The sequence below is a fragment of the Triturus cristatus genome, chromosome 3_1 (genome assembly GCF_964204655.1).
Source record: "Triturus cristatus chromosome 3_1, aTriCri1.1, whole genome shotgun sequence".
NCBI lineage: Eukaryota > Metazoa > Chordata > Amphibia > Caudata > Salamandridae > Triturus > Triturus cristatus.
The window spans coordinates 706795333-706809426 of record NC_140583.1 but is presented as its reverse complement, the minus strand read 5'-3'; the positions used below and the strand labels follow the sequence as shown (position 1 = coordinate 706809426).

Here is a 14094-nt window from a genome sequence, read left to right as displayed (position 1 = left end):
TCTGAGCACCGGCAGTTTATTTTTGGGGGCCTCAAAATGGATCTCTATGGGGTTCTATTTTCGGGCCTCGCAAAGGTAGTCTGTTGTTTTTTTTATTGGACTGTAGTGAGACAGTGAGACCATGCACATTGCTCACTACTAAAAAGTGGAGACATCATGCCAGGTGAGTCGCGTTGTAGGAGAAAAGAAATCCTTTAAAGAGAGCCATTTTCTCTAAGGATTTCCCTTCTCTTTTTGCAGCGCAGGAGCAACATCATCGTGGCGTGATTAGCAGAGAGACCACCCGGCGCACAACACCCATTGCCCCGGACTCCCTGAGACAGCTTCCCAATAGCACACACAGAGCCACACCTGAGTACTTCACAGGTCTTCAAAAGACCGTTTGCTTGTAAATGATGCTCTGTTTTTTTCCACCCATTTTTAGAGCCCCTACATCCCCACTCTGCCTATTGCTGAAAGAACTAGCCTCCCCTGAAATTTCTCTCTGGTTGCGCCTTTGGAGACGACCACACGCAGCCAACTCCAACACAACCCTGCTCTCACCTTTCACATGGTGTTGTTGTAGTGCTACGACAACACATGCTTTGCCTGGCTCACTTAGGGGCATATTATCAAGAACGGCGTTAAAATTATCGCCGCTTTAATGGCAGGAAACTGCTGCTAAAGCGGCGATAATGAGCTTGATAATATGCCCTTGTGAATTCCCATAGAAGCCCAGCTTCACACCACAACCTGGCTGGCTATGGGAATTGACAAGGGCATATTATCAAGCCCATTACCGTCGCTTTAGCGGCAGTTTCCTGCCGCTAAAGCGGTAATAATTTTAATGCCGTTCTTGGTAATATGCCCTGTTATCTTTCTAAATTAATGTCTTACACTGAAAAGCTGCTTTACATTTCTTTACCTACATCAACCTTTGTTTCAAACACCACCAGAGTAGGGTGGTGAACTCTGGTCCACAAAGAGCAACTCAAAGCTTTCTTGTTCTTATCAGAAACTTCATCTGCCTCTCAATGATAATCGCCAGCCTTTTCGGCCCCTTAAGAGGCTGGGTGGATGAGTCAATACGCAGGATTTAGGATTGGCAGCGGAGAGTGCACGAAAATAAGGACGGACAGTTGAATAAAGGGCGACTGGATGGATGGCCACATGGATGAATGGATAGCTAGCTGGATGGATGGATGGATATATGGATAAATAGAAGGATACAGGGACAGATGTATGTATGAATATATGGGCGTATAACTGGATGGATGGCACAGTGCTGACCACAGGCAAGTGGGCTGATAGATACTTAGAATGACTGCAGGGACAGATGTATGTATGTATGTAGGTAGGAATGTCTGAAAGAATTGATAGATGGTTGGATGGCGCAGTGCTTAGGATGAATGGATGCAGGGCTTTAAGTGGGCCTGCTCTGAGCCCCGGCAGTTATTTTCAGAAAAACTCAAAACGGGTCTCTATCGGGCTCTATTTTCGGCCCTCGCAAAGGTAGTCAAGTTTTCTTTTTTTTTTTATTGGACTGCAGTCAGAGCATGCACATCGATGTGCGCATGCTCATTTTGCTCACTACTGAGAAGTGGAGACATCATGCTACGTGAGCCACGTTGTAGGAGGAAGGGCAATCCTTTAAAGAGCGTGTTTCCCGAAAGTAGGATAATTCGAGGGGATTTTCACACAATGCTAGTTATCTTCATGTAGACCACGCCCCTACTTGGATAGCCCACACACCATTAACAGGTTTGCCCTGCCACTTTTAGAGCACCCCCGTTTTTTTTCCCACTTAAAACCCTCACTGCACCATCGTAACAAAGAAATAGTCCAAGCTTCCATTTAAATGTACAATGGCACCAAGTTTCATAATTTGTCATCAACGCTGGCAGCCTTCTACCACAGTGCAAGAGTGTCTATCAGCATGAAGATTTGTTATCCACAGAAATAATTAAGCTAAAAGATATAGATAAAATGTAGCATTATACAAAGTGACAGAATGCATGCAGGTATTTTTACAGGAAACACACCTGGTGATACACAAAGATATCAGAATAGTGCTAAAAGTTGATTCTGACAATAGGAGACTTGGATGAAAAGATTACGTTTTTGCTTAAAGAGACCTCACATGTCCAAGAGATAATTGGCCTTCATCATGCTGCAGGATTGAATGGATCCTTCGTCCTGAGGATAATGGTCCCTTTTAAATTTAATTTAAATTACTCTATTGGAGGAAATTAGGTTTGGAGAACTAATTTCCACTCTTCTCTAAAGTAGACACTTTCTCCACAAGTGTAACAAGGCCTGTTTCTTAGGAAAAGCTATCAATAACGCAGTGGGTGTGGCTTATTTATTGTGACAAGCAGATGGTAACGCCAGTAGGCCTCTAAACAGTGATTTGCGATCACATAATTTACAGGCTGTAGACAAGTTTTTGGTTATATACAATGTCACAGATTACCATTGTAGGCAACGGTTATGGTGTTGGTCACTTACATTGACAATCCACGGGAACAGAATTTCACTGTGACGATTCTTGTTAGGCCCTATTAAGAGGGGCTGTATATTGTTTTGCAAACTGTTGCATGTTATTTGAGAAATGAATGCCCGATGATTGTCAGCTTCTAGACGTCTGTAGGCCTGAGTTGTATGTAGTGCCAAGCCTTTGGTAAAGGGTGGAGGTCTTATCAGTTCACTGGGGAAATTTATGCCAGATTCCTTATGTGTAATTTGTTTATAATGAAAAGTTAAGACAAAGCAAGTAGGTATTACTTATTTTTAAAAGTATAGGTAACGGCAGGCACCTTTTAAAGGTGCTTTGTTAATACTCTGTGCTAAAGTTGGGAGGCAGTAATTTTGTTACATGGAATCTTCTAGATTACTGTAGTAGGCAGGGGTTTTGGTGCTGGTGATCCACTTGAACATACCATGGAGATTAGACGTATTTTGTGCATATTTGTAATTTTTCTATTGTACACATAAAGGATGCTTTCTGGGAAGGCTTATGAACCAACACAGTAGGTATGAGTTGATTATGGTGACAAGTCAATTATAAAGATTATAGGCTTGATTGTTTACAAGGAAAAGTTATGATAAAGGCAGCAGGCCTGACATACTGACTGTGAAAAGCATATGTGAAGTTAAGTAGGAATTTAAGGGTAGATTGTTATTGCTCTATGTTAAAGCCTACATATAGTTATTTTGATACATGGAATCTCACAGATTATCATAGTAGTCAAGCATTTGGCGTTCGTTACTCCCTCTGACAAACCGTCTGTATAGAAGATTTTTTCTGTCAGAACCCTTGTTAGGCTTTGCCAACCGTAAGTTTCTGTACTATGTAATTTTATGATGGTATGCCTGATGCTTGCCTTGTGGGAAAGCTTATGCTCTGTATAGGAGGCCTCAGTTGGTTATGGTGATAAGCAACTGCATGTCTAACTGGTTCACTAGGAAAAAATATTTCCGTTGTCTGTTGAAAAGTTTAAGTCCATCTTTAATACACATATTGCAGTTTTCTAGTGAAATGTTATGAAGAATACTGTTTCCCACACACGTTTTTTGGCATTGTGCCCCCTCGCCAATCCGGTTGATTTAAACCAAAAATATAAATACATAAATATAACAATATAACATTATTTGGTCCCAAAAAACACACTGCTTCTTTTTATTCAGTTTTTTAAACAACTAAAGTCCTTCACCTATATGCACAGAGATTTGTTTCTCTGAGTACAAGTATATCTATAAAATCTCGCGTTGCATACTGTACCTAACTCCTGCATTCCATCCTGTCGGTCTTTTTCCACGACATTCTTCAATCTCTATGACACAATTTGTGAAGAACATCACTATTAACATAAAAAGTCTTAAACTTTTGATAACATAACTGTTTAAAATAACTAACATATTTTTGTCAAGGGCTACCGTCAAAGGAATGTATATCTTATTTGACATTTAAACAAAACTGGCAAATTGGGCGGCTATTTTTGGTAGTAAATGTTTTTTAACAAGTTTGTTTTTCATCAGTTATCTTTCTATTATGTGGCTGAAAGGAAGAGACATCCTAAGAACCACGCCAGTCATGTGTACAGAAAACAGATTCTATTTGAAAGAACATTGACCCTTAAATTCCTGTTTATCAGTGTTGCATTACTACTATTGTGTACTTTCAATTAGACATATCCAAATAGCTTAGTTTGCCAAATTCATTGACTCCCTTTTACTCATTGGGATATTGTTTATTCATGAAAGGACAGGAAAGGAAAAATTACTTACTTTGAATCATAGTAATCCATACTGTGAATCTTCATTGATGCCATAAACTTTTACATGGGTCAACCCATATGCGGGATGTCAGAACACTTTTATTGGTCTGACTCGACAGCATTTAGCTGTCTGCTAAACTCTTTTAATGAAAAAATGCATTACATATATATATGAATATGTGACATCTCAATGCATGCATTCACAACGCATGCCTTTACACGGTTGTTACAATGATCACGTTATTACCACGCGTGCCATTACCTCGCAAGTCGTATCAACGACTTGCTGTAGGGGCAGCGCTGGACTTAAGAATAGTATTAATTACTATTCCTACTCCAGTTTGTGCAACAGCAGGGAAGGTGTTGGATATATAAATCCAACACATTCCCTGGTGTTGCACGCCCCCTACAGCAGGTAGTTGATACGACTTGTGATGTAATGGCACACATGGTAACAACTAAGCCATGCGTTGTGGAAACAGCGTTGTAAACACTGTTTAGCCATATATATACACATAATAAGACCTTTAGTCAGCCGTCCTCCGCTACTGATCTGTTCAAGTACCTTTCACATTTTACTTCTGCCCAGACAATTACCCCTGCAGAAAAAAGGCTGCCACTGATCAAACAATTACAACATATATTGAGGATTGTAACACCCCAATGCGGCCCCTTCAGGGCCCTAACTGGGACACACAGGGGAAGGACAGTGCCTGTCTGGTCAGTTTAAGGAATGCAATGTTCGATGCAACAGACGAGGGGGAAAGACACAAATAAATTGGACAAAAAGAAAGAGTCATGAATACAGAACTAATTAGCCTCTAGAATGGGGGACAACCTTAGAGCACATGCAGAGGTGAATCGAAAGTCAGAGGACTCTGCGGCCTTAATTGTCGGGATCTCTGTTAGAAGCTAATTTCCCTACACTATATATATTAAAGAAAAAGTGTGAGGTGGCACGGTTCAGAACTCCTGCAGCCTACAGCCATAGCACCCCACTGATGGCAGTGAAAACTGAAAGACAAGCTAAAGGAGGAGAAGAAAGGCAAAGTCCTTACTCTCCAGTTAAGAAAGTGCATGTTACAGTGCTGGGACCTGGGCTGGAGCATCGACAGTTCCGTACTGTCAAGAAAAACCAGGGGTGCCTGGAAAATGACATCCCTGCCCTGAGCATAAGTGTAGGTATTGCCCTGGGAGAAGACACTGGCATGGTCCTGCTCACCCTAGGCCAGATTATACCCCAGCTCCAGTGCGAACGCTCTGAAAGTCCTCATATTGCAAACTCCGACATTCAATGTTACTGCCTGTTGGAAATGACCAATCTTTTAGTGGTACCACTCTAGACTTTACCTTGACTGTTTTTGCCAGCTGTAGAACTCTGTGCACTTTACCCCTACTAACCAGGGGTAAAGTGTCCGTGTCCTCCCTATCAACATGATGAAATTGGCATACCTTGACTGGCCACTTTAACTTACCCTTAAGTTCCTAGTATATGATACCATAGTGTACCAAGGGCCTGTAAGTTGAAAGTCATATGTCGACTGCAGCACTCATTGGTAACTATGACTTCATGCCTAACAAACACCAGCAATCTGGCTGTGTGGGGTTAAACTGCAAATTCGACCTGTCAAAATACCCAATTTTGACAAGCGTAAACCCTGCTTTTAAATATTAATAAGTCACCCCTAAGTAGGCCTTGCATGACCATAAGGCAGGTGCATGCTTTTTAAAAGTAGGGAATGTGAAGGTTTACTGTTAAACACGTTGTTATAGTGAAAAAACCCTCAAAGACATTTTCGCTGTAGGAAGGGTTTGGGCCTAATTTACAAAGGGCCCCTGCACTCATGGCGGAGGCCTTGCAGTCGTGGGGGAGTTTCCGTACTCATGGCGAAATCACCGCAATGCATTGCAGAGATTCTGCCACGAGAACGGAGACTCTTCCACGACGGCTGGTCTCTGCCACGAATGTGGAGGCCCTCTGTGAATCGGGCCCTTAGTTGTTACTTAGGAAAATACAATTTTAAATGTAATATTGCTATCTACACCTGGGAAACTGTTAATTTCTGGACTCTGAAATATTTATTACAAACCCGAATCATTGGCAAAGTTGGATTCTTAATAAATGTTTTAGGACAGGTGCTTTTAGAAACGTTACCAGCTTCCTTCCTAAAGTCTCTAGATGTCCATTTGCATGAGCTTCCAGCTATCACTCAGGAGCTGAATAACTCCCCTGATGGGATGTGAAATTACTCCCTGAAGTGAGATAAAGGCTTTGGGTGTGGGGAGGTGGTCTACGGCTCACCAGCCAAACTGAACCCAGGAACTTAATTAACTTCAAAAGGTGCTAACCTATCACAGCTAGCACCTGTGGCTGCCTCCTTTGTTTTTCCCCATAGCCAGTTAGGCATAAGGTGGAGTAGGAGTGAAGCTGCCCCAAAAAGTGGTTTAGTCTTATCACCAGGGAGGGGATGCTCAAGATTCAAAAGTGGTTTGCCCTGCTGTCTGAAGACCTGTGAAGACTGGACATGCTCCCACACAGGACTCCAGAAGTGACTCCAAGGGCCAGAGGTCTAACATATAAAGAGGGAAAGACAGGTTGGTCGGTCCAGCATACGACCACAGCCTCTGTTCATAATTTAAAACCCTATCAAATAGGATTTTGGGGCTTCATATTTTGTTTAAATTTGTTTTATTGATTTTCATATTTGTATCACATATCAGGTCATGCATCTACATCACAATTACATTTTTACACAATAATGCTTCTGAGCAGATATACAACATACTTTGTCTCAACAATGAATACCAGAGTCTCGCTCAGCGTTGTAACAGTAGTTGCAAAATCCTAATGAGGATATATTTAAACAATTTCCAACATAATATTGGTGTAACAGGGACAAAAGCACATGCGCCCTTACTCTCAGAGTTGAGTCATTAAATCGGTGCACCACATTAGCCATCATAAATCACGATTCCATGTTGCCTACCCATTTTCTCTTGCTCGCAGCACTTGATTGTGTGTTAACCTGAACATATGCCTCCATCGAGGCTCCCCACCCCTTGAATAGTATGTGTTTGCTATGTTGTTTACCCTGGATAAGCGTCAGGGGGAGCGCCAGAGGATTTGAGGCTTCATTGTGGATGCTGGCCTGAAATATCCAGTCATGGAGTATTTCTGTGGTGTGATAAGTGGTAGCACTTAGTTGTGAGCTTGCACGTCCTTGAATGAGCCATTTTTTATAGGATTTTCAATTACAAACAAATCCTCAACTGAGTTGCTCTTCTTCTTTGTGTGCTCACATTAAGAAGTGAAGCACTTCAGTACTTAATAATGTGCATGCAAGCATCCAATATCTTATCAGGCCATGATCTTCTGTGCCAAATGAGAGCAGCAATTTATGGTGAACTAGAGGGCTGTACCTCTTTCTCCCAAATGACTAGGTTCACAGCCTCTGTTCCATATTAGCAACAGAGACAAATGCTAGTACTAGACACACCACCCTATTTAGACAGTGTACTTGTTTGTGTATGGTCTACCCTTCGAAATTAATATGGATTAGTCAGGTCAGCCTGCCTTGTCCAAATTACCTACCTCACAGATCACCTTTTTCCTTGTGAGCTGCAATTTCCACTCCTCACAGAAGCCATAAAAGGTATATGCCCCATTATTGAGTGTCTCCTGCAAGAAGGTATTTTGGTCCCTTGCACTTCATCCTGGAATACCCCAATACTCCCAGTAAATAACCTGAACCTTTGCCAGATGGTACCCCACAGCATCGCTTCATGCAAGATATTAGGGCAGTGAACAAGTTTGTTATTACCCGTACTCTGGTGGTTCCCAATCCTTCTACTGTGCTCACTATTATTACTGCAAGTGCTGCATACTTTACTTTTATGGGTCTGTGCTGTGCATGTTCCTCTTCTCCTGTCCTCCCAGGTTCTCAGTTATTATTTGCCTTCAACGACCTTTCCTGCCAGCTTTGTTGTGTGCAATTATGAATGGGTTATTGCAAAAGTCCTACTGTCCCAGATTTTGAAGGAAGACTTGCAAGATACTAACCTTCTGGGGGTTTCTGTCCAGAAACAGACTGTAAATGATCACCTGTTGTTCAGTCTCTCTGCCAACGTTTCCCGTTTAGACTTCCTGGTTCTACTCACTGAACTGACCAATGAGGGTACAAGGCATCTTTGTTGTAACTTCGGTTTTGCCTCCCAGAAGTCACGTGTTTAGGATGTGTCATTTCAGATACCGCCACAGCTATGATCTCTGGTCGCGTACCAGAAGTGCTTGCTATCCTGAAGTCTATCACCAAGGGGAACGTATTCCAGTTTCTGTGCATTGATGGATCCTGTTGGTTGTGGATCCCTAATTTCACACTAATAGCCAAACCACTCTTTGCACACATTGCTGATAGTGACCAGACCCAGTCCGGTGGGCCCTTTCAGAGAGAAGAGACCTTTACCACCCTAAAGCAAGCATTGGCCTAATTAGGCTAACCCGATTACTAGAAACCATTCATTCTATACTGTAATGAACATAAAGGTGTGGCACATGCATACCATTCAATGTCATGATTGTGCAAAGGAGAAACTGCAAATGAGATATGGAAACCTTGGTACACCATATAGTGAATAAGGTGACTCATAATTGTATCACATGAAGGAGAAATAATCCAGGAAGAGTTTTGCAACAGCAAGAGAATGGTGCCAGGCAGTGGTCAGAATGGCTATTGTAGGGTCTGTCTGTCAGAAGAAACATTACTGATCGCGTGCAGCAGAGTGCTTTCGCCTGTGCTTTCTCCCGTGAGCTGCGGGAGTCGCAGGAGCCACGAGTACAGTGAGGGCCTTCCAACGCGGCAGGAGCCGTAGGGCATTGCTGAGCGCAGCAGCGGAGAGCCGCGAGTTGCCTTCCAGGGTGGCGGGAGCCGCAAACTGCTCTCCGGTGCGGCGGGAGCCGCGAGTAGCCCTCCAGTGCGGCGGGAGCCGTTAATTGCTTTGCCGTGCGGCGGGAGACGCGAGCTGCCTCCCGTGAACTGTGGATAACTTGCCTGGTGCGGCAGTGGCCGTGTGGACTCATCGCAGCAGGGGCTGCAAAAACATTGCCGTGTGTGGCAGAAAGCCGCGAGTTGCATTCTTACGTGACAGGAGCCGCAATTTTGGCAGTAACAGAGGAGCAGCAGCAGAGCGAGGACGTCGTGAAGACACCATGTGGGCTGTGAGGAGAGGCCGTGAGTACAAGAGACAAGGGTCCATGTGAACAAGGGGGTTGCAGTGGATGAAGCTTTCCACTGGCATCTGCCTCTAATCACATCTAAGTGCCATCTGTATTTACTATAGTGCCTATCAAGGCCCTGGTTGTGGTTTAAGTCTAAGCTGGAGACAGGCTTTAATTACCAGGACACTTGGGCAGCAAGAATAACCATCAGTAATAGCAGTCCAGTAATCAACTAATTAATGACCAATAATTAATGACTAGTGTCTGCAAAAACTGGAAAACCGCATAAGAAGCTGTGAGTTAGGGAGTGGAAACTTGGCGCTAGGTCCGGTGTTGAATGAGCGGCGCACCGGTGCATTTGCGCTTTGGAACTAAACCTCCCTGGCTGTGTTGGCTGGTATTGGCCAAGGGTATTTCTCTAACGTGGGATTTTGTTGGCTTAATAAGGAGTGCACTACTGTCTACTGCTACGACCCCAAAAAAAATAGTGAGGGAACAGTAAGATTAAGTGCACGGCTGGTCACGACCCACCAGGTAGTACCCACTCAGCATAACCAGCACGATCGGAATCAGACTAAGTTATCTTCTGCACTCTAATGGAAATCACAGATCTATTCCCTTCAGGTGATGCTCCACTCAACCGTAACCGAATTACCAGTCTGCTTCAAAAGATACAGCCGTTACACTCCCTAGCAAGGAATGAAATAAAACTAGTTACGTTCCCGGAAAAAACTAAAACAACAACAGCGATTGTAGAAATCTGGTCCCCAGTAATACCAGTAATTGTATTAAAGGAGAGTGTGACTCTTCACAAATACGGCTATGATGTGACTCCAGTAATAAATCGCAAAGTCCAAAAGATAGAAATAACAGAAGAATCTTTTAAAATGCAGCAACTGAAACAAAGCCTCAACGCCACGAACATTCCCCCAGACTCCTATGCAGAAAATATATTTGTCTCCATAAAGAATGCTGAAAGAGGAATTTGGTGTAAAAATACTCCTAAGAGGAATATAACAACGAGGGATTACTCATGGGCGTGGATCTCGGAGAACCTGAACAGTAACAACCAACTCAAGGATAATAAATCTTCTGTTTAACACAGGCTTGACTATGTCTTCTTGGAATATTGTCAGGAAAACTCAAGATAAGATGGCTGAAATAACAAAAAACTGTCCAGAGACAGGAAACCTGGTCTACCTCACATTTTGATCAAGAAAAATACTACATATATGATTTCCCCGCAGAGCAGGTTGATCGGGGACATGTGAAAGGTGGGATAGCGATTTTACTCAATGCAGATTACAAGTGGGCCCAAGAAATAATCCCAACTAAATCAAAGAATTTTCAATGTATCAAGATTAAGTTCGGGATAGACCCACTAGAAACTCTAAAAGATCTACTAATTTGTCGTGTTTATATCCCACCTGGAGCAAAAATGCACATTCTTACTATAGAAATCCTCGAGGATATCGAAAAGACAGTAGAAGAACAAGGTTATCCATCATTCTACATCATGGGCGACTTCAATGGGAAAATATCGAATGAGCTACTTCAAAAATGGGCAAACTGGCACAAAGAAGAGGCCTTGGCAATCTCCATTCCACTATTTCCAAAAGAAAACAAAGCTGATAAAAGAGGTAAAATTCTATTAGCCTCACTCCCATTGTTAGGTGGAATAATACTAAATGGTAATGTAGAAGGAGACATTCCCGCATCAAAGACAAGACAAGGGAATTGTAGCTCGTCACTCCTGGACTACATGATTTGTAGCTGGGATCTATTCGGAACATTCTCACACCTCAAAATTAATTTTGGACATGGCAGTGACCATGCTATCCTGCAAGCAGAGACAGAGTGGAAGACACAACTTTCTTTTTCCAGACATATTATGTACATTCATAGCACAGTTTTAGTAAATAAGGCCCAAAGACTGATTCAATGGAGTTCAGTAACACTAAATAAAATCATTACTATAATCGATACAACACAACTATTACATATAAATCACTCCACAAATCCGATAATAAACTTCGAAATGGTCATCAAAAAGTTATTACAAAAACTACAGGAAAAGATAAAGCAATGGGGTCCAACAAAGAATCAATACGAAAAACCAAAATTCCTTACAAATACAAGACAATTAAATAAATTGATAAGATACTTTGTATCAAAACAGCTAGAAATTAAGAAATTGAAAAATCAACGCAGGAGAGATAAGGTAAAAAACAAGGGAATAACCCAGGATAAAAACTGGGTAGCCATTCAGATAGCAGCAAAACAAAATAAGCAACGCGGCTATTGGAATATAATTGCTAAAGAAACAGGCATGAAAAAAACATTACAAGCCATCCCGGTGACTCCGGCAGAATGGGAATCATACCTTGCCAATCTATACAAACTAAATACTAAGTCAGAAATTTCTAATAATCTGGCGAGAAATCCAGAAGTAAAATCTTTAAATATTGGAGCACCAAGTCCCTTTTCAATTGAGCTATATAGAAAAAAAGGCGAGATCAATGGGAGCAACTGGTCCTGACCAAATCCCGATCAAGATCCTCCAATGCAATCCTAAAGCATGGAGTAAGATGTTATCTCCCCTTTTTAACCACATCTTTGTCACCAGGGAAATTCCCAAATCTTGGAAGGGGAGCATTGTAATACCTATACACAAAAAGGGTTCAAGGCTGCATCCTGGCAACTATAGGCAGATAGCCCTTCTAGATGCAACAGGAAAGATTTTCACAGCAGCAGTATTAGACCACCTTAAGGACTGGGCTTTTTCATCAGGACTAATCCCACTATATCAAGCCAGATTCAGACCAAAGCACTCGGTTACTGACAATATTGGAGTGTTGCAAACCATCTTAGACAAATATGTGGCTATAAAATCCCAGGTTGTGTATACTGCTTTCATTGACTTTACCACCGCATTTGATAGAGTGGATAGAGGAACACTCTGGAGAAAACTCAGCAAAATGGGGATCCCGGATAAATTACTCCATATAATAACATCATTACATTCCGGAACCTGTTGTCGTATTCAAATGGGGAGGGAAAAGGGTCTCACAAGCCCTATCCCGACCCCAAACGGCCTTAGGCAAGGATGCCTTCTTGCTCCCCTATTGTTTTCCCTCTACCTCAGCGATCTGCCTGAATGTTTCAAACAGATTTGCAACTTTCCACCTAAAATTTCCCTCCACAAAATTCACACCTTGATGTATGCAGATGATGTAATCATATTAGACCTAACACCATTTGGCCTGCAAAGAAGCCTGCAAGCACTCCACATTTATACGAAGGAAAACTATTTAATACCGAACACCGCAAAAACAAAAATAGTTCCGTTTTCAGGAAGGAAACAGAGTGCCAAATTCAACTGGACTCTCGGGGGAAAAACGTTCGAAGTGACAAATGAGTATACCTATTTAGATCGAATCTTCACAAAGTCTCTACAAAATGTGCTCCATACTCAGAACCTGACTCGTAAATCCGACGTTCATGTGAGGGCACTTTCACGCTTATATGTTTCAACTGGACAAAGACACTTTTCTTCACTGCTTCAGGTATACAGCGCAAAGATTCCACCAGTGCTGTCATATGCTCTTGAATACATCCCAATAAGCCAATGGAATTATCTAGACGTAAAAGAAGGGAAGATCTTACGGAAACTAACAAAGCTGTCTCAAGCTGTACCGGTACAAGCTCTCCGCCTCGAGTTCTCATTAATCAGCTCCTATGCCAGAGGAATTACTAATATCATCAGATGGGCATATAACCTCATCCATGCTGAAGAAGGAACGCTTTGATCTTTACTTAAAATAGAGACGTTTGGAAAAGAATCTTTGAAACATGTATTTTCAAGGAATGTTTTAATTGCTTTTAAGTTATCTAATGTTAATATTAATTTGTTACAGTCATGGACTCCTGCTCATCTGAAGCTCTTCTTAAAACACTTTGCTCCAAGACTCAGCTTTGATCTTGACTCTCAACACTGCACTAAATTGTCGTTATATAAAAAATTTGCAGAAACTATGGTTTTTAAGAAAACAGTATATTAATTTGAATTTGAAGCATGGGGTTAGGAGATCGATTGTACTGCTTCGATTTGGGATACTCCCTTTAAAATCTTTTACATATAAGTGGCTACCAAAAGAAAAATCAAGTATTCTTTGTAATCTGTGCAATGGTGGAGAGCAGGACTTGGAACATTTTTTGTTCACTTGCCCAAATGAGACAGTGGTAAAGGCAAGAAAAAGGTTTTTACAACCAATTTATATAAAATGTAGAATTAACTCTGTAAAGGAATTGATCACACTATGTAAGGCTCCGCCAAATGAGTTTGTCTGCTACAATTTATATGCATTTTTAAAACCTATTTTAACTTTGTATTAGAATGAAAACCTTTCCTTTAACTAAAGTGTTTAAAGTTTTATATCATGTATTGAATAATTGTGGTTCTCAGCTGAGAACTAAACCAAATAAACTTGAAACTTGATATTGTAGGGTCTACATATGTATCACCTTTACAAAGTTAAAATAATCTGCTGATAATTGTTGACAAAATGTCAGTTTGGCCTTAAACCTTCCCATCTAGGAAAGCAGATTCACTAACAAAGGCAA

General features: G+C 41.7%; 1 protein-coding gene across 1 annotated transcript in view; it reads right to left on the bottom strand.

The window, feature by feature from the left end:
- LOC146860824 (sperm-specific sodium:proton exchanger-like) overlaps positions 1 to 14094 on the bottom strand; it is a 4630975-nt gene that overhangs the window by 1340494 nt on the left and 3276387 nt on the right. Inside the window, exon 15 of the mRNA XM_085646174.1 lies at positions 3761 to 3812. Coding sequence (XP_085502300.1) covers positions 3761 to 3812 — 52 coding nt within the window. The remainder of the gene's footprint in view (positions 1 to 3760; positions 3813 to 14094) is intronic.